General features: G+C 45.8%; 1 protein-coding gene across 2 annotated transcripts in view; it reads left to right on the top strand.

Moving 5' to 3' along the window:
- Window positions 1-18,884, top strand: part of LOC114600159 (protein EFR3 homolog A) — a 57,371-nt gene that overhangs the window by 9,469 nt on the left and 29,018 nt on the right. Inside the window, exons 2-9 of one of the 2 annotated variants that reach the window (XM_077932673.1) lie at window positions 2,270-2,322; window positions 6,703-6,717; window positions 9,790-9,866; window positions 10,622-10,749; window positions 10,896-11,046; window positions 13,574-13,695; window positions 14,672-14,821; window positions 14,985-15,122. In XM_077932673.1, coding sequence (XP_077788799.1) covers window positions 2,313-2,322; window positions 6,703-6,717; window positions 9,790-9,866; window positions 10,622-10,749; window positions 10,896-11,046; window positions 13,574-13,695; window positions 14,672-14,821; window positions 14,985-15,122 — 791 coding nt within the window. In that variant the 5' untranslated portion in view covers window positions 2,270-2,312. The remainder of the gene's footprint in view (window positions 1-2,269; window positions 2,323-6,702; window positions 6,718-9,789; window positions 9,867-10,621; window positions 10,750-10,895; window positions 11,047-13,573; window positions 13,696-14,671; window positions 14,822-14,984; window positions 15,123-18,884) is intronic. The other variant, XM_077932674.1, reaches the window with a different exon arrangement.

Raw genomic sequence — 18,884 nt, 5'->3', positions numbered from 1 at the left:
TTCCCACAGTTGTGCAAAGAGGCATTTATCTTTTCGGTTTTGCCTCAAAGGGCAAAAAAGTCATGAACGTACATAAAATGAGCTAGCTAGCTTGACCATGTGTTGTTGCTGATTGCCCCAAACATAAAGGCAGAGTTAAAACATTTCTTTAAAATACTGCTGCTCTGACAGAGGTTAAAAACAATGGAAAATGCAGGTGGGTATCTCTCAGTCCGTCCATCCCCTGCCTTCTTGAGCTCTGTACAAGATCACATTAAGAAAGGAATGTCAGAGGGGATGCATGTTGATTGTGAGGGATGCAGAAAACATAGAAAACTAAGGCATAATTCACCTCGGAGTTCTGCGCAAACTCCCCTGCGGCTATCGGGAGCTTCAGAAAAGCTGTGGTCGTGCCCTTGCTCAGCTCTTTTCCATTTCACTGGGGCTTATGCAGAGAAGGGAAGCATCCAGTTGAAGCATCCAGTTTCTCTACTTGAAAGCTTCCCCAAGGCAAGATTTAGAAAGGTTTGCACCACTGAACTCTGGTACATATGCAGTTGCTCCAAACCATACACTGAAAGGTAAAGGTAAAGGTAAAGGTACCCCTGCCCATACGGGCCAGTCTTGACAGACTCTGGGGTTGTGCGCCCATCTCACTCAAGAGGCCGGGGGCCAGCGCTGTCCGGAGACACTTCCGGGTCACGTGGCCAGCGTGACAAAGCTGCATCTGGCGAGCCAGCGCAGCACACGGAACGCCATTTACCTTCCCGCTGGTAAGCGGTCCCTATTTATCTACTTGCACCCGGGGGTGCTTTCGAACTGCTAGGTTGGCAGGCGCTGGGACCGAGCAGCGGGAGCGCACCCCGCCGCGGGGATTCGAACCGCCGACCTTTCGATTGGCAAGCCCTAGGCGCTGAGGCTTTTACCCACAGCGCCACCATTAGTAACAAAATTTAATAGTGTTAAGCTTAATAACTAACATTAGAAAGGTAAAGGGACCCCTGACCATTAGGTCCAGTCGTGGCCGACTCTGGGGTTGCGGCGCTCATCTCGCTTTACTGGCCAAGGGAGCCGGCATTTGTCCGCAGACAGCTTCCGGGTCATGTGGCCAGCATGACTAAGCCGCTTCTGGCGCACCAGAGCAGCGCACGGAAATGCCGCTTACCTTCCTGCTGGAGCGGTACCTGTTTCTCTACTTGCACTTTGATGTGCTTTCGAACTGCTAGGTTGGCAGGAGCAGGGACCGAGCAACGGGAGTTCACCCCATCACGGGGATTCGAACCGCCGACCTTCTGATTGGCAAGCCCTAGGCTCTGTGGTTTAACCCACAGCGCCACCTGCATCCCATAACTAACACTATTTGGCCTTATATCTAGGAGTTGGACGGTGGTACCCTAAACATGGGCACTTTCTCTTTTCTAATAGAGTAGAGCCTGTTTAAGACTTCTGCCGCCTGCCCTGTGATCTTGGGCATGTTTACTTGGGGAGAGAATGCTATTAAATCCAGTGGGAGTTGCTCTCATGTAATTGTGTATCAGACTCCGCCTTTCGAAAGGTCTGGAGGCACATGGCACGGCTTCGTTTAGAAGCTGAGCGGATTTGGCCCTGCGCGCAGCCTGAGTGGAAAGACAGCCTGGCAGCCCGAGGGGAGCTGCTCTGAGATCCTCCAAGACAGAAAGGAGCATCAGTGTAAGATCTGAATATTAACTCCTGGATGATCACAGAGGGCCTCTTCTCCAGGTTCCCCATCACCTTGGGGCAGTGGTTAGGTGTCTGGGAAAAGGGCCTTTTTAGCAGTGACACCCCAATTTTGAAATGCTCTCCCAATGGAGGATTTCTCCAGTGCCTACTCTGATGTCTTTCTGGAGCTGGGCAAAGGCTTTTATATTTTCCCAGGTTTTTAGCTCTTGCTAATCTGTTTTGTTTTGGCCTTCATTTTATATCTTCATGCTGCTTTGAAAGATCTGCCTTGTTTCCGAATGTGAATTCTGATTGATGTATTTTATCAAAGTAATTGTGGAACTGAAATACAATTAAGTATATTAATAGTGATTTTTTGGGGGGGCCCCCAAGAGAACGGGGCCCGAAGCTATAGCTTGTTTAGCTTTTATGTAAATCCAACACTGCTTGTGAACAGGACTAGGGGCTGGATGGGTTGTCTCTGGGTGCTGACCGCTTAGCTCCATGTCTTCAATGGGATCTTCTCTCTTCACTGTTCAGCGGGAGTTAGTTGTAAGCCTGTTAATAGCATCAGCTGCACCAAGTGACGACTTTCTTTTTTCTCTTGCAGTTTATCACATGGTGGAAAATAGAAGCCAAGCTTCCCATCAACAATGCCTGGCAGTAAGTATGGCAACCTGTTGAAAAATGTAAGACGCTTGCCCTGAGAATTTGAGATTCGGTCCTTTGGAGGAAATCTCTTCTGAAAAGGAAAAGCAGAAACAAAACCTGGCAAGTGTGATGCATCTTTGAACGTGGAGCTCTGGCTTCAGACGTTGTAGCAGACCTGCTCATTGCTATCCAGAAATTCATTTCTTCGAAATTAACTGCTATTGTGAATACTCCTAGCAGCTAGAGGGCTTGAGTCTTAAGCTGCTAGGCAAATGTAGCAGTCAAAGTGGAACTCCCTCCAGTGCAGAGCCAAAACTGGTATTTAAATACTTAGCAGAAAATAAAATGGACACTTATCTGTAAAATCTGGCTAACTTTTTTTTTTGATCAAGGCATTCATAATAGAGAGGTCAAGAAATAAATATTCCCACAATTGAAACGAAAGCTTGATGAAGGAAATAACGTGTGCAGTTAGTACTGAGGTTCAAAATCACGCAGTCTTTAGATGTGGCTGCTAAAATTAAAACATGCACAGAAATGGGAAATCCATTGTAGTAATTACTGGCCAAGATGAGCAAGTAGCTCAGCTACTTGTATTCTTGTCCTTCTTTATTTTCTTGTATGCCTGGGTATATCTCCCTTTAAAAATAATCTTTAAAAAATCAGTCTTTATCCCTGTTTAAAAAAAAACATTTTAAAATTTCTAAGTTATTCAGAAGCTCTGGTCTAGGGGTAGAAAGGGTTACCTCTCTTTAAAAGACAGACCGTTCATTTTCAAGTGTGGTGCCCCTTTTCAAAAAGTCACCTAGTTCAGTGACTTAGAAACATCAATACTTTTCTATTCAGATATTTCTAAGATGCTTTGTGTGTGAGAAGCCTTGATCCTTCTTGCAGAACTAGTGAAATACAATGGCCTTTGATTTCAATATTTTTTCATACTTTTGTGTGTGCACATGAGTACCACAACCTTTCCTTCTGTAGCTGGCATTGTGTCTTGGCTGTCTTTGACAATGGATTAGAAAGAGAGAGAGAGATCCTTTTAAAGTACGCTTTTCAAGTGTGAACAATGTATTCCTTTTATTGAGTGCAGCAGTTGATCAGCATCACTCAGGCTAGGAAGAGAAGGAGATCTTTCAACATAACAAACAGCAACATGACATTGGCTATACAGCAGATGCAACATTGCAGAAGAAATGTTCTGTACTTCTGGAGCGTTGGCGGGCTGCTAAAGTGAATGTCAAGCTTAAGGCTAATAGCATTTGGAGGTTGCTTGCATGGATGTGGTGAGCTCTTTGCTTTCGCTAAAATTATATAAAAAATGGTCTTGCCTTCCTCCAAATGGAGCCAGGGAGGCTAACAGCAATTTAAACCATTCAAAACCATTCTCTCTCCTTCTCTCTCTCTCTCTCTCTCTCTCTCTCTCTCTCTCTCACACACACACACACACACATATGTGTGTGTCTGTGTGTATAAAAATATATATAATTAAACAATTCATACACTGAGGACAGCTCCAGTTCATAAAGTACCCTCTCTTGATACACTGTACAGCTTGGCACCAAATGCTAGCAAAATTAAATGTGGCTTTAGGCGATGTCACCAATAAGGGAGAGAATCTGATCACAGCTTCATTCCATAAGAAGGGGCCTTAACTGAGAAGGCCCTGCTCGGCACCACCTCCTGGTAAACCTTGACCATTGGTGACACTGAGCAGAGCCTTCCCAGCAGATCTCAAAACCTAGGCTGGGGAACAGTAAGGGAGAACCTCCTTTAAGTACCGAGGTCATATAGGAATTAGTATCCTGGAACCAATACCTTGAATTGGTTCTGGTGGCCAATAGGCAGACAGTGCAGAATTCAGTGTATCAGCATTTTGCACGTATTGCAGCCTCTGGACCATCTTCAAGGGCAGCCCCATGTGTAGTACATTGCAGTAGTCCATTTTTTAAAAAAAGTGTAAGATGAGCATTCAGCCTAGGTCTCTTGGTTCAGGAGTATTGAAAGCCTGTGAATGCAACAAAGCAGTACATTACTGGTCTCGACTACAATAGGTTGTAGTAATAATCATGATGGAACCAGAGGAGGAGAAAGGTTGTTGTTGTTGTTTAGTCGTTTAGTCGTGTCCGACTCTTCGTGACCCCCTGGACCAGAGCACGCCAGGCACTTCTGACTTCCACTGCCTCCTCCGAGAACACTGTCCCACCATCTCGTCCTCTGTCGTCCCCTTCTCCCTGTGCCCTCCATCTTTCCCAACATCAGGGTCTTTTCCAGGGAGTCTTCTCTTCTCATGTGGTGGCCAAAGTCTTGGAGCCTCAGCTTCAGGATCTGTCCTTCCAGTGAGTACTCAGGGCTGATATCCTTAAGAATGGAGAGGTTTGATCTTCTTGCGGTCCATGGGACTCTCAAGAGTCTCCTCCAGCACCAGAATTCAAAAGCATCCATTCTTTGGAGATCAGCCTTCTTTATGGTCCAGCTCTCACTTCCATACATCACTACTGGGAAAACCATAGCATTTACTATACGGACCTTTGTTGGCAAGGTGATGTCTCTGCTTTTTAAGATGCTGTGGCCCCAACTCATGATTCTTGGTGGGTGTCTGAGGCCCGCAGTTCAAAAACATCCCCAAATGCCAGTATATTTTAATCATGTTTTTTACTGGCTGTGCTATTCTGCAAGGCTACTCAGTTGTTACAACTTTTCATAGAGTCATTGTTTTGGAAGAGACCTGGGGGTTTGTCTAGTCCAACTCCCTGCTCAAAGCTAGGTCTGCAATGCAGAATGCAGAATGACCCATGGCTGCCCAGCTTCTGTTTAAATACTGCCAGCAAAGGGGGTTGGACTAGACCCTTGGGTCCATTCGAACTCTACAATTCCATGAATCCTAAGAGCCTCACACTGCCCCATATGGTCCATTCTTCTTCTGCTATATAGGTCTTAGCATTTAAAAGTCTCTCCTAATGTTCAGCCCCCCCATAGTTTTTATTCATTGGTTCTAGGCTTGTTCTCTGGAGCAGCAGAGAGCAAGTCTGCTCCCTTCAGATACCTGAAGGTTTCTATCATGCCATCCCTTAATCTTACGTTCCTCAGGAGAGCAATCTCAGGTATCTGAAAGGTTATCATACAGAAGCTGTTGCAGCAGCAGGCTGCTATCTGGCCCGGAGCGCTATTTGATGCCTGTCCTGCTAGCAGCATTAAACAGCCAGCCCTCTGTACCAATGTGGGTGGCTGGATTACAGTGTGTACCCGTTTGAATGACATATACAGTGGTACCTCAGGTTATTCTGGAGGTCTGTTCTTAACCTGAAGCACCACTTTAGCTAACGGGGCCTCCTGCCACTGCCGCACCACCGGAGCACAATTTCTGTTCTCATCCTGAAGCAAAGTACTTAACCCAAGGTACTATTTCTGGGCTGGCGGAGTCTGTAACCTGAAGTGTATGTAACCTGAAGCGTATGTAACCCAAGGTACCACTGTATTTCTGCACAGAACTGCATTAGCTTTATTTCTGCAAATGTTAATGCGGTTTTTTATGGGTAGTATTTTGAGAGAGTTTGTTTCCTTTCTCCTTTTACCCTACACTTATTCGGCTGTAAATAATAGGCTAAGCTTCTTATTAGGACAATGTCCTTCCAAAGGACAATGGAGAAATGTCCTTTCTCCATTTGTGCGTCTCATTACAAGGTGGCCAGGCTTAGTTACATGCATGTCAGGTGCACTGACCCCGGCCGTGTGGGGCCAGGCGCTCTCTTTCATTTCCAGAGCTTGGCATTGTCGGTGCAATTGGATACGCGGCGTTCTCATGTGCAGGGTCCCTTGGCGCTTCTGTCACGTGCAGGGCTAGCTAGATAAGTGTGTGCTGCCTGTACCTGAATTTGACATTGCCGAGCCTGGGCAGGAGAGAGCCGGGTAAGTGCAGAGGGGCAGCTAAAGAAAGGTGGAACTGCAGAACTGCCAGGAGGGCACAGGATGAAGACGTATGTGGCAGTTCCTGTGGCTGAGCAAGATAAGTCCTATGACTACAATCCTGAATGGGAACCAGGCCCGTGCGTGTGCCTTGGTAGGTGAATTCTTCAGAGCGCCTTCTCTTCCCCTTCCCTCCCTCACCCCTGTTCCGTTATTTTGCTGAGAAGGAGCATTGCTTTCTCTTGAAAGTTTGAAAAACATCTGTATACTTAAACTGTCCTCTTTCTCTTCTTAATATCTTCAATGCATGCAGTTCAGTATTTGAGCAAACCCATGGATTATTTCTAAGTTGAAGGGGGGGGGGGCAGTGTGGAAAGAGATGTTAACATGAGCCTCTTGTTCCAACGTGGAGTAAACTGTGCTGTTGATTTTACTGCAGATAAAATTTCAAGCTGCTTTTTCCTTGTTTCCCTACATATGTCTCCCCAGACACATATTCTCCAGGTATATAAGTCTGTTCTTACTGTGTGGACCAGTTGCTGGCATGTACCATAACTGTATACACTTAACGTTGGCGTTGCTGCCTCCTTGCATGGTAGCATAGTGGTTTTCTTGGTTTGATCGAGTGTAACTGCTGTGTGCTGAAATCTTGGAAATTTGACCAGTTGGAAGCTAATGTTGCTTGCCCCATATTAGACCGAAGGAATTTGCAGAGGGGGAGAGGGAAGGCAACTGCATACAGGAAAGGACAAATGTTCACTTTAAAATTAGCATTTCTGAATTCTTGAGCGGGGTGTTCTAGATCAGGGAACCTCAGTCCAGAGGTGGCCCTCCTAACCTTTCTGACTGGCCCTTGGAATGCTCCCCAGTGCTTTTTCTGGGCTGGTTTGTGTCCTTGAACTCCCACAATGCCTCTCTCTTGCCGGGATGGAGAGGGGTGGGTGAGGGAGCATAGTAGAAACTTGCCTGCAGAATGGAAGTGAAACTTACATGCACTGCTGTGCCCGCTTTCGTCTCCAGCCCTGCCCATCAAAGGCACGTGGCCCCCAAAAGGTTGCTCAGAAAGGAATGTGGCCCTCAGATAGAAAATGGGTTCCCCACCCTTGTGCTAGACCCATGGAAGCAGCTACGTCTCTAGTTTGTTCCAGCTCATACCCCACTCTTTCCCATTTCCGAAAGCAATATTCAACATAGTTTACATAGCCTGCTAGTGTGCAGGAACCAAGCTCCATAACTTAGGGTCTGCCACAGAGAAGGCCCTGGCCTGCCTCCCTGCCAAATCAAACAGACCTTGAGCTTCTTTGATGGATTTTGCAAGCTGAACCTCTGCAGTCAGAAGTGAGCATGACTGAGATCAGTGCAGCCTCTTCTCAAGAATCTCTGCCTTGGGTTGCAGCCGTACTGATCCTAATGAATTGGTGTTCTGCAAGGACAACAAACAGAGTGTCCCTCCACATGTTCTTGGATTACAGCTCCTATCATCTCTCACCGTAATAATAATAATTAATAATAAATATAATAATAATAATAATAATAATAATAATAATAATAATAATAATAATAATAATTTATTTATACCCCGCCCATCTGGCTGAGTTTTCCCAGCCACTCTGGGCGGCTTCCAATCGAGTGTTAAAAACAATACAGCATTAAATATTAAAAACGTCCCTAAACAGGGCTGCCTTCAGATGTCTTTTAAAGATAAGATAGCTGCTTATTTCCTTCACATCTGAAGGGAGGGCGTTTCACAGGGCGGGCGCCACTACCGAGAAGGCCCTCTGTCTGGTTCCCTGTAATCTCGCAGGGAAGGAACCGCCAGAAGGCCCTCGGCGCTGGATCTCAGTATCCGGGCTGAACGATGGTGGTGGAGACGCTCCTTCAGATATACTGGACCGAGGCCATTTAGGGCTTTAAAGGTCAGCACCAACACTTTGAATGGTGCTCGGAAACGTCCTGGGAGCCAATGCAGATCTCTCAGCACCGGTGTAATGTGGTCCCGGCAGCCACTCCCAGTCACCAGTCTAGCTGCCGCATTCTGGATTAATTGCAGTTTCCAGGTCACCTTTAAAGGTAGCCCCACGTAGAGCGTATTGCAGTAGTCCAAGTGGGAGATAACTAGTGTTGGCTGGGGATGATGGGAACTGTAGTCCGCCACCATCAGGAAGGCACCACGCTGGGTACCTCTGCTAGATGCTGCTGCTGCTGGTCAATGTAGCTGCTATGTTTTTGGACTCTATTTGAGAATGTGGCTGTGGCCACTTCCGTGATGAGCTCCTGCACTTCAGAAGTGACCACTGTGCCATTGGTGATCAGTTCGAAGAACGCAGACGTTAGATATTAAAATGCTGTTACCTTGGGACCAAGTGTGTATCTTTGGCTGTTTTCATGCAAGTCCACCCATATATTCAAGAACCTCCACAGTCAGTTCAAGGTATCACAGACTAGAGTCTGGCTCTGTCTCCAGGCTTTGAATGTAGCTTGCCAGGGAAAGTCCCCTTTACAGATGAGTCCTGAGCAGGCTTTACGCAGATGGATTCCAACTTGGGAGAAAGGAGGGATGTGGATATATTAACATAATTAATGATGGCAGACCTGTAGAGTTTAGTAGAGCTTACTCCCAGGTGCTGCAGCCTTAAATTCAATTCAGCTGCTTTTTCTTTGTGCAGATCTTTCCCTTGCATATTCATATAAAAAGAGGAAATGAATATCTTGAATTTTTTCTGCTAGTGATTTGGATACACTTTCTACCCATCTTTCCAAACTGAGTGTGGTTTTGGGAGCATGTGAAACCACTCCTTTGATTTCAAAGGATATCCCCAAATTTCGTGTGTGCTTCAGATCTCTTTGCTGTGCTTTGATTTTGTGTTTTTATCTTCTACTTTTATGCTGTGAACCGCCCATCTACAGAGGAAGGGCAGAACGCAAATTTAATAAAAATAAATTTCAAAAATTCTGTGCACGAGCTAATAACTTCTGTATGTGGGGAGGGGGTGCGCGTGTGTGTGTGCGCACACACACGCTGCTTTTTTTACAGCAGAAACTTGATAATTGAAACATGTACATAATTATGTGTGGGCTTAAAAGTCACCACATCTATAAGCATCTTAAAAGTCCATTGTGTGCCAAGCTGTATCTTGTGATCTAAAACTGGCTTAAAGCTGCACACAAGAAAACAGGCATAGGCAAACTCGGCCCTCCAGATGTTTTGGGACTACAACTCCCATCATCCCTAGCTAACAGGGCCGGTGGTCAGGGATGATGGGAATTGTAGTCTCAAAACATCTGGAGGGCCGAGGTTGCCTATGCCTGATCTAGGATGACTCTGGAGAGGAGCCAGTTTTCACTGCTGCCCTTCATTCAGCTTGTGCATCCAGCTGCTGCTTTCCCCGCTATTAAACCCATTGTTAAAATTCTTGAACACCTACACCTGTGGGACACTTTCTCACAAAAGTGTGCATGTACCTGAACCTGCGAACTGTGGGTGTGGGTGTCATTGCGAATGGAGAGTCCATTCTGAAAAAAAGGGGCTTCACCTCCACAGAGTTTGGTTCTCATTGCAGTTGTTGTTTTTTGCAGGAGTCTGCTGCTGCTGTGCTGCTTTGCGCCCTCGTTACAAGCGCCTGGTAGATAACATATTCCCCGAAGATCCAAAAGTAAGCGAGCCCTTGCAGTCCGTGTTTTAATTTGGGGGTGGGGGGAGGGGTTGTAGGGAGTTTTGAGGTTTTCATGTTCAGGCAATTTTTTTATTTCTAGCTTTTGTTTAAAGATGTTATCTTGGTAAGGTTGGCCAGCTGGCCACTTCTGCATTGTGAAATCACCCAGGTTGTGATGCTAAGTAAGATAGCACTAGTTGTGGGTAGCTGCACACGTCGTATGAGTTTCACACAATATACCATATTTTTCGCTCTATAAGACGCACCAGACCATAAGACGCACCTAGTTTTTGGAAGAGGAAAACAAGAAAAAAAATGTTCTGAATCCCAGAAGCCAGAACAGCAAGAGGGATCGCTGCACAGCTGTTCTGGCTTCTGGGATAGCCGTGCGAAGCCTCTTCAGGGCAGTGGGATGAAGGCTCCCCCTGCCCTGAAGAGGCTTTGCGCGGCTAAGCCAGAAGCCAGAACAACAAGAGGGACCGCTACGCAGCGATCCCTCTTGCTGTTCTGGTTTCTGAGATAGCTGCGCAGCCTGCATTCGCTCCATAAGACACACACACATTTCCCCTTACTTTTTAAGAGGGAAAAAGTGCGTCTTACAGAGCGAAAAATGCGATAGTTTAAAGTGTATGCTTTGCTGAGACTAGCCTCGAAAGTCTCATAAAATCAACTGCAGTAAATATCAGCTTGTACAATACAAACCACTTAAATTTATCTTTAAAGTTGTTTCCTTGAACTCTCTCTCACCTGTGCAGGATGGCCTTGTCAAAGCAGATATGGAGAAACTGACCTTCTATGCCGTCTCTGCTCCTGAGAAGCTTGATCGGATCGGTGCCTATTTAGCAGAGAGGCTGAGCAGAGATGTTGTCAGACACCGCTGTGGGTAAGATTTCTGCTGACACCCACTTCAAATCTTGCCTCTCATTTCCCCCGCCCCGCACCCCCCTGCCAGTACTGGCCTCCTTTCCTGTGGCAAACCCCCCAAGCAAGGAGGCTGTGTGATGTTTGTGCTCACCTTTCTGCATGCAGGTATGTCTTCATTGCCATGGAAGCCCTGGACCAGCTGCTCATGGCTTGCCATTCTCAAAGCATCAAGCCGTTTGTGGAGAGCTTCCTCCACATGGTGGCCAAGCTTCTGGAGTCCGGAGAGCCGAGGCTGCAAGTCCTGGGAACCAACTCGGTGAGTGAACACTCCTTGGGTCCCCCTCTTGGTTCTCCTACTGTCTGGAGTCAGTTTAGTTGCCCTGGCATGGCCTTTGGGGAGCTGCACAGAGGATATGGCTAGGAAGAGGCAGAGAGGAATGCAGTTACTTCCAAACCCCTGGTCATGTGACCAAACTGCATACCTTCTTCCCTGGTTATGATTCTGACTAGCCACATGTCGTCCCTGAGCCTCCCCTGACTGCATACCATGAAATGGATTGTGCCCCTCTTAAAAATGAAGTGGGTGATTACCGGAGACAGAGCCTTTTCTGTGGTGGCTCCTCACTTTTGGCAGATCTCCCCTTCGAGGCCCCCTCATTTAGGCACCAGGCAAAAACATTTCTGTTTCCTGCAACTTTAAAGAACTTCTAACGTAAGCATCCTTTAATTTATAGGTGGATTGCTTTCGCCCTCAGTTTTAATCTGGCTATTTGGTTTCGTTTTGATTTGATTTGTACAGTTTGTATACGTGGTTGTTGTTGCTATTTTCAATGTTCCTTTTGGTTTCCTATTACTACTCTACTACCCAGGGAACATAAATCTGTGCTGAAGGTATGGGATATAAATTTTAAAATATTGGTGGGATATTGGCGGGCTCTTAAGCATAGAAGGGGGAATATGAAACCTCCCAAACATCAGGTGGATTAAGGCAGACCCTGATCAATGACTCCCTTCAGAGACACATGTTAGGAACCTCTGGCCATGGTTCTTGTGGAAGGTGTGAGTTGGCTACTTAGAAAGCCTGCAGGAGATGTGGGTTTCCCTTTGACTAGCCTAGCATTTAGAAGACTGAGAAGAAGACCCTTTTCTTTATGCCCATCTGATGCTCCATTAATATTCTTTGCTTGATTGTCTTTGAGATTTTTCTGTGCCACCTGACTAGAAATCCACTCTCTATATTTCTCCAGCAGATCTGTGCAAGCCTTTAAATAGAAGCTAAGCTTGCCCTTTATTTTCCAAGTGAAAGGTATTCTGTTCCCTCATCATCACTGCTGCATTAGTGATGAGCCCTGAGTGCCTTCTGCTTTTGCACTCCCGCCTGTCCCGCCTGTGATACCGTTTCACGGTAACAGAATCCAGTCTCCAAAGTGTAGAAGTGTATTGCAGCAAGCAAGGAGTAGCTGAAACGGAGTCAAGAAAGTTTTGAGAGTCGGGCCTGGTCCGAGGATAGGGACACCCAACAGCAAAGTAAACAGGACCGAGGTGAGGATAAGGGTCTTGTGAACCCAGGATGGTTCAGCTCAAGTGCTCTATCAGGGATGCTCCAGGTCTGCCTTGGGTTACTTTTACATATTTAAAATATTTACATCCTCTTTCAGTTTCAACAAAATGTACAAGGAGCTTCCAAAACAACACAAAACCCCATTTAAAATCCAATAAAACCAACATACACAGCAGAATAGAGCCTAAAACAGCAAAGGAGCTACAAACAAACCAGTTACATTTCAAGGCAGCTTTTAAAAAATTGACCACACTACTTATTAAAAGCCTGGGCGCACAGAAGTGATTTGCTTCTAAACTGTGCCCAGGGAATGTGTCTGAAGAGGTTACTTCATAGCTAGAGGTGCAACCACAGGAATTGCCCCATTGCTAAGTGCCTGAGCTCCAGAGGTGAGGCAACTAGAGAAGGGTCCCCCCCAAAAGAGAGGAACTACCGTGTAACGTTCCAACATTTGCCCTAGCATACAGTGGTACCTCTGGTTAAGAACTTAATTCATTCTGGAGGTCTGTTCTTAACCTGAAACCGTTCTTAACCTGAAGCACCACTTTAGCTAATGGGGCCTCTTGCTGCAGGAGCACGATTTCTGTTCTCATCCTGAAGCAAAGTTCTTAACCCAAGGTACTATTTCTGGGTTAGCGGAGTCTGTTACCTGAAGCGTATGTAACCTGAAGCCTATGTAACCCAAAGTACCACTGTACTAGATTCAGCAGCAGCAGGCTATCAAGTTACTAACCTGGTGGTTTTTTAGAAAGTGAAGCTTGCGAGATACACTCCCTGTTGCATACTATTTACCAGGTCCTGGAGCGTTTCTAGAGAGTTGTCCTGATGTGGTAAAAATACCAGGTCTCGCCACATTGGAAGAAAGGTTTGCCAGAGGGAAAAGACCTGGGGAATTTTAAAGGCAAGCGGCTGGCTGCCTTGCTCTGTGGGATTAAGATCTGTGCCTTTTGCTGCCGGTGCCCTGAAGGTTTGGGATGTATGAAGAGAAGATTGCCCTCCTGGAAAGCCTTGCACCCGACCTTTTTCCCCACCAAAGAAAGTGGATGATGATGATAGTGTAGGGATAGCTAGTCAGAAATGCTTTAAAAAAAGATGGATGAATAACAGAAATGATTTTGCTGTGTTTCCACCCACTGCATGCAATAAACTACGAATGGTGCTACTTTCTGGATAATTTCAACTATAGTCGGGGATTGCAGCATTTTGGCGCTAGGTGATGCCAACTTTCTGATTGCTTTGAAGCTGTGCTGAATCCTCTCCGTTTCTCCTTCCTCTTCTGCAGTTTGTCAAATTTGCAAACATTGAGGAGGACACGCCTTCCTATCACCGCCGCTATGACTTCTTTGTGTCTCGCTTCAGTGGCATGTGTCACTCCTGCCACAGTGACCCGGAAATACGGGACGAGTAAGTAATAATGTGCGGCGAAGGGATGGGAGCACTTTCCGGTATCTGCTCCCTAAATTACCAGGCTATTGAGAATATCTGCGATGGCAAAGCCCAGCATCTTCCTCCATTCATGCTTTGCCAAGCACCGTCAATGGAGTTTAATTCATATGCCCTTTTCAGAGAGTATTGAGTCTTTCTGCTGAGGCTTGCCGGGGAAGCCTCTGCCAAACCAAAAAGCTCTTGTAGCTTAAACCAAGTACCCAAGAGTCCATGAAGCTCAATGCCCAAATGATAGTCATCTGAGATGGGCTGTTACCCTAGGGGTGGTGGCAAACATAAGTAAATAATAACCTGAGCCACTTTGCTCTGGAAAATGTATTCATCGTGTTTTAATCTCTTTGAGCATTGAACTGTTGGAGAGAACATTCTGCCGGTTGGAAGCAAAAGGGGATGTGAAGAGTGCTGGTGGACTGGGTTGTTGTTGGTTTTTTTGTAAGAACAAATGCTGTTTGATTGTTTAAATGTATATTCATAAATCAGCACTTTAAAGAAGCACAGAAGGTGGCTGGGGCACTAGAAGCAGGGCAGGAAGGATAAAACTGACATAAAAAACTGCTTTCCTTGCCAGGGGCAGGTATGCCCATCATTCGTTGAATGAGTTTAGAGTGAAACTGGGCAAAAGAAAAGAAAGGGTCATGCTGGCTCCTGTCTTTATATGCTTGAGTCTGGACCTTGATGTCCTCCTCATGTGTCTTCATCAAATATATATATGCCTGCATAGAGATATTTGCTCCCTGGTCTCAGTAATCAGATTGGCTAGCCCTGCTGCCTTTGGGCTTAAGCTCTGGGCTTTCCATCTCCCACAGAACTGTAGAGTTGGAAGGGACGCTCAAAAGCTCCCTACTCAAACCCCCTGCAGTGCAGGGTTCACAGCTAAAATGCAGGGATCCTGCAGCTTTCCCTTCTATGAAAACGCCATTGTTTCTTGTGCCAGGATCCGAATTGCTGGGATCAGGGGCATCCAGGGTGTGGTTCGCAAAACCGTAAACGACGAGCTCCGAGCCACCATATGGGAGCCTCAGCATATGGACAAGATTGTTCCCTCGCTGCTTTATAATATGCAGAAGATTGAAGATGTCGACAGGTATGCCCGTCTCTCGGGGGGGGCTTTGCTGGCCCTGAGGAGGTGGAGGAGAGGGGTTGGGTGTGGGCAGGAGGTGCTGTGGCTGCATCATCTGTCATGGCAGTTAAGCACAATGTCCAAGCCTGGCAACCCTGCCCAAGTGTGTGCGTGCCTGTTTTTGCAGCCGGATTGTGCCACCCTCCTCTCCAACAGGAGGCGATAAAGAGGAGAACCCAGCTATGCTGGCTGAGAATTGCTTCAGGGAGCTGCTGGGCCGCGCCACCTATGGGAACATGAATAATGCTGTGAGACCAGTCTTTGCGTAAGCATCTGTTTACTTATATACTTCACTACATTTTTACCCTGCCCTTCCTCCCTAAGGAGCCCAGGGCAGCAATGCTAATGTTAAATGTAAAGTAATAATTTAATGTTAAAGCAATACAGCAACAATCAAAACATATTTGAAAACAATTAAAAGCAACCACATACACCTGCAGCTTGTAATTTCAAGGTTGGCAGGAACAGTATCTTTCAGCCATCAAATGCCTGAGTAAAGAGAAATGTTTTTACCTTTCCCTTGAACGTTAATGATGGGGAGGACAGGAGCACCACACCAGGGAGGAAAAATTCACAAATGAGGAACCACCACCGAGAAGGCCCTGTCATGGGTCAGTGCCAACTGGGCAAAAGCCAATGGCAGCAGCAGCAGCACCAACAGGGTCTCTCCTGCTGATCTTAGGGCCTGAGAGGGTTGTGCTGGAAATCTCCAGAATCCTCTAAGCGTTTCCTGGGGCAGGAAATGCCTTTGAAATAGTTGGCAAAACTCCCTCAAGGCTGGCTGTGGCCGCTGAAAAGTCCTGAGAACACTATGTTTCCCTCAGCTGTTCTGATCTTCCATATTGCTATATAACCAGTGCTTTTTTTTTTTTTTCTCGGGGTACGCATACCCCTAAACATTTTGTGAATCTAATAAGTTTGGCCTCATTGAAGGGCAGTATTTCAGTATGGGTAGGAAAATGAGAGCACCCCTAAACATTTTTTTTTTTTTTTTAGAAAACAAGCACTATATATAACTCTCCGTGTCCCAAGAGCCAAAAGCCAATCCTGAAGATGTACTTATCCAAAAGAACAAAAAGCAGCTTCGTGTAGTGGACAGAGTATGGACTTTGACTGTGTCCAGTCCTCATTCAGGGTGGCTCTGAGCAGGTTGCTTAACCTGCCTTCCTGGATTAATATCAGGATTAAAATAGGATGGCCTTGGACTTCCGGAGGCGGCGCGTTCGGCAATGGCTGCCTTCTCCCGTTAAGGAGAGGGAAGCTCCGTTGAATTTGGGTCGTCCGCTACGGCGAAGCGGAGACCCACTTTGGAGAACCACAGGCGGCAGAAGCCTGTGGGCTTGAGACCCGGCGGGCGCCAGAAAGCACCCCCCAAAACGTTGAAGGGACCCCGTAAGGGGCTCCGGATCGTGGAGGGGGTAGCGGCGCTGTGGGTCGTTTCGCGATCAACGGAGTGAAGCCGCGTTGCTGTTGTCTTTCAGCGCTGACCTTTCTTCCTGAGACCTCCAAAATTGAGCTGCAACCCGTGAGTAATTTGGACTTTACAATTCTGGATTTTACAAATTTTAAGGCTCTTAAGGTTTCTTAAGAGCTGGAATTCGGCTGAAAGCGGAGTGACGATAAACAGGAAGTCCGTCTTCCGCTAACACTGAACTTGAAAGCAAAGTGCAGGAGGAGTGGAGACAAAGAGAGATGTTTTAATTAAATGATCTGGCACCCTATTTAAAGTGCTTTTTGGACTGGAAAAATTTATTAAGCTGCTGATCTGTGGACTTAAAGATATCTTTCTTCTGTTAACCTAGTGGATTATAAATTAAACAAAAATCCCAGGTGCTGGAGCTGCCTGACTGTGCACCAGCTTGCAACTTTGAATACACTAAATTGAGACTTTGAAACATTCTGAGCAGGAACTTGATATTTTGAAACAGTGGCAGTCTGGCACTGCTAGAAACATTGTTTTGCCTTAAGTACACTCTGCTTGAAAAATATTACCTTGTGGAGGCGACTGGACGTGGAATTTGACTTATTAACTTGAATTGGATTAAACTTTCTCCCCAAAGACATATTAAGCTCCCTCTAGAGGATTTGGAACTTACAGCAGTGACTTTGTTTTACTTTCCCTTTCCTGGCCTCTGTTTGACTATTGTATCTGGGACTTCACTTTCTCATGGGAACAACTTGGACTGACCTTGGATTACAGATAACTTTGGAATGAGTGGCGCAAGGAGAAGAGGAAGAACCAAACAAACAACTTTGACTTTATCTGCAGCCTCACAGCGTAGATCATCTGTGCCGGCTTTGCCTTCCACTTTGCCTCCAGACATAGAGGCGGCCTCCCTAATACAGGCAGGGGAGGGTGAGACGGAGGAGCTGCACCTGGAAGATATGGCTTCAGGGACAAGTAGCTCTGTCTTGGAGAAAATCTTCGAGAAATTAGAGGCTTTGGATAAGAAGGCTGACTTGCATACAGCTAAAATTGAACAGAACACAGAAAGTTTGAATAAGCTGACTGGACAAGTTGCACAGAATGTTCAGTCTATTGGAGAATTAAAGGAGGCTGTAGGTGAAAATCGGAAACTGGCTGAAGATACTAGTCAAAGAGTAGAGGAACTTGAGAAGGAAGTAAGACCACTCAGTAAACAAGTTGGAGAACATCAGATTTACTTTTTGATGACAGAATTGCGAAACAGGGAGACCAACTTGAGGATACGCTCGATTCCAGAGGTGGAAGAAGATAATTTTATTGAATTTTTGACTAAAGAATTTGCCAAGTTTTGGAAGTTAGAGGAAAAAGACTTTAAAATAGTATCCGCTTTCAGGCTTGGCAGAGTCAGAAGGATAGAGAAGCCCAGAGACTGTTTGATAACACTGAGATCAAAGGAGGAAAGGGACAAAATTTTGGGCCTGCACTACGAAAAGTCACTTGACATTTTGGGCAAGAGAATTGAAATCTACAAGGATATCCCTAAACAGTTGCTGGACCTAAGATCTAACTACACGGAATTGGCAAGATTGCTAAGAAGCAACGCAATTATATTTAGGTGGGAGTTTCCACAAGGATTATCCTTTACCCACAGAGGGAGAAAGATCAAAATCAAAACAGTGGAAGATAGAGATAAGTTTCTGGGAGCGCACGGAGAAGACCTCCACAAAGGACTTGGACTACCAGCGCCAGAACCTCCAGGGGAGCCCACCCCCTCGGATCCCCAAGGACCGGAGAACAAGGTACCACCCCAGAAAGAATAACCAGATTTATCCAAGATGTCTCTGCAGCTTTTGAGCTGGAACATAAATGGCTGTAACAGCCCTGAAAAAAGGTCTAAAATTTTTCATATTTTAAAAAAGGAACAATTGGACATTATATGCTTACAAGAAACACATGTGATTAGGCTCCACAGAAAGGTGTTAATAAACAAAAGGCTTGGTCAAGAATTTATATCATCGGATACCGTTAAAAAGAGAGGCGTAGTGATCTATGCAAAGGAGAGCCTTTCACCAAAATTTCTCTTTAAAGACGAAAGTGGAAGAATCCTTGCAATAGAAGTACAATATCAAGGAGAAAAAATTTTGATATTAGGAATTTATGCTCCAAATGAAGGGAAATCGGACTTTTACAAGAAGCTGCATGAGACCATGCTGGATTATCTGGACTACAACAACGTCATTATGATGGGGGACATGAATGGGGTTGTATCAACAAATATGGATAAGTCACAGAACCAAAACATTACTAAAGAAGGAAGACTACCTAAGACTTTTTTTGAAATGACTGACAATATGGACTGGATTGACATTTGGAGAGTTAGAAACCCCTTGGGGAGAGAAGGAACATTCTTTTCTGAAGCCCAACTGACCTGGACACGAATCGACCAAATATGGATAACTAGAAGTCTGGCACCTAAGGTGAGGAAGGTGGAAATCTGCCCTAAAACATGCTCCGACCATAACGCTTTGAGAATGGATATGACACTGATCCCAACCGGCTCCTTTAGATGGAAGATGAATGATGGCCTGTTTAGAGACCAAA

Source organism: Podarcis muralis, chromosome 8, assembly GCF_964188315.1.
Source record: "Podarcis muralis chromosome 8, rPodMur119.hap1.1, whole genome shotgun sequence".
In the NCBI taxonomy this organism is placed as follows: Eukaryota; Metazoa; Chordata; class Lepidosauria; order Squamata; family Lacertidae; genus Podarcis; species Podarcis muralis.
Note: the sequence above shows the minus strand (reverse complement) of the source record. Positions and strands in the feature narration are given on the sequence as shown.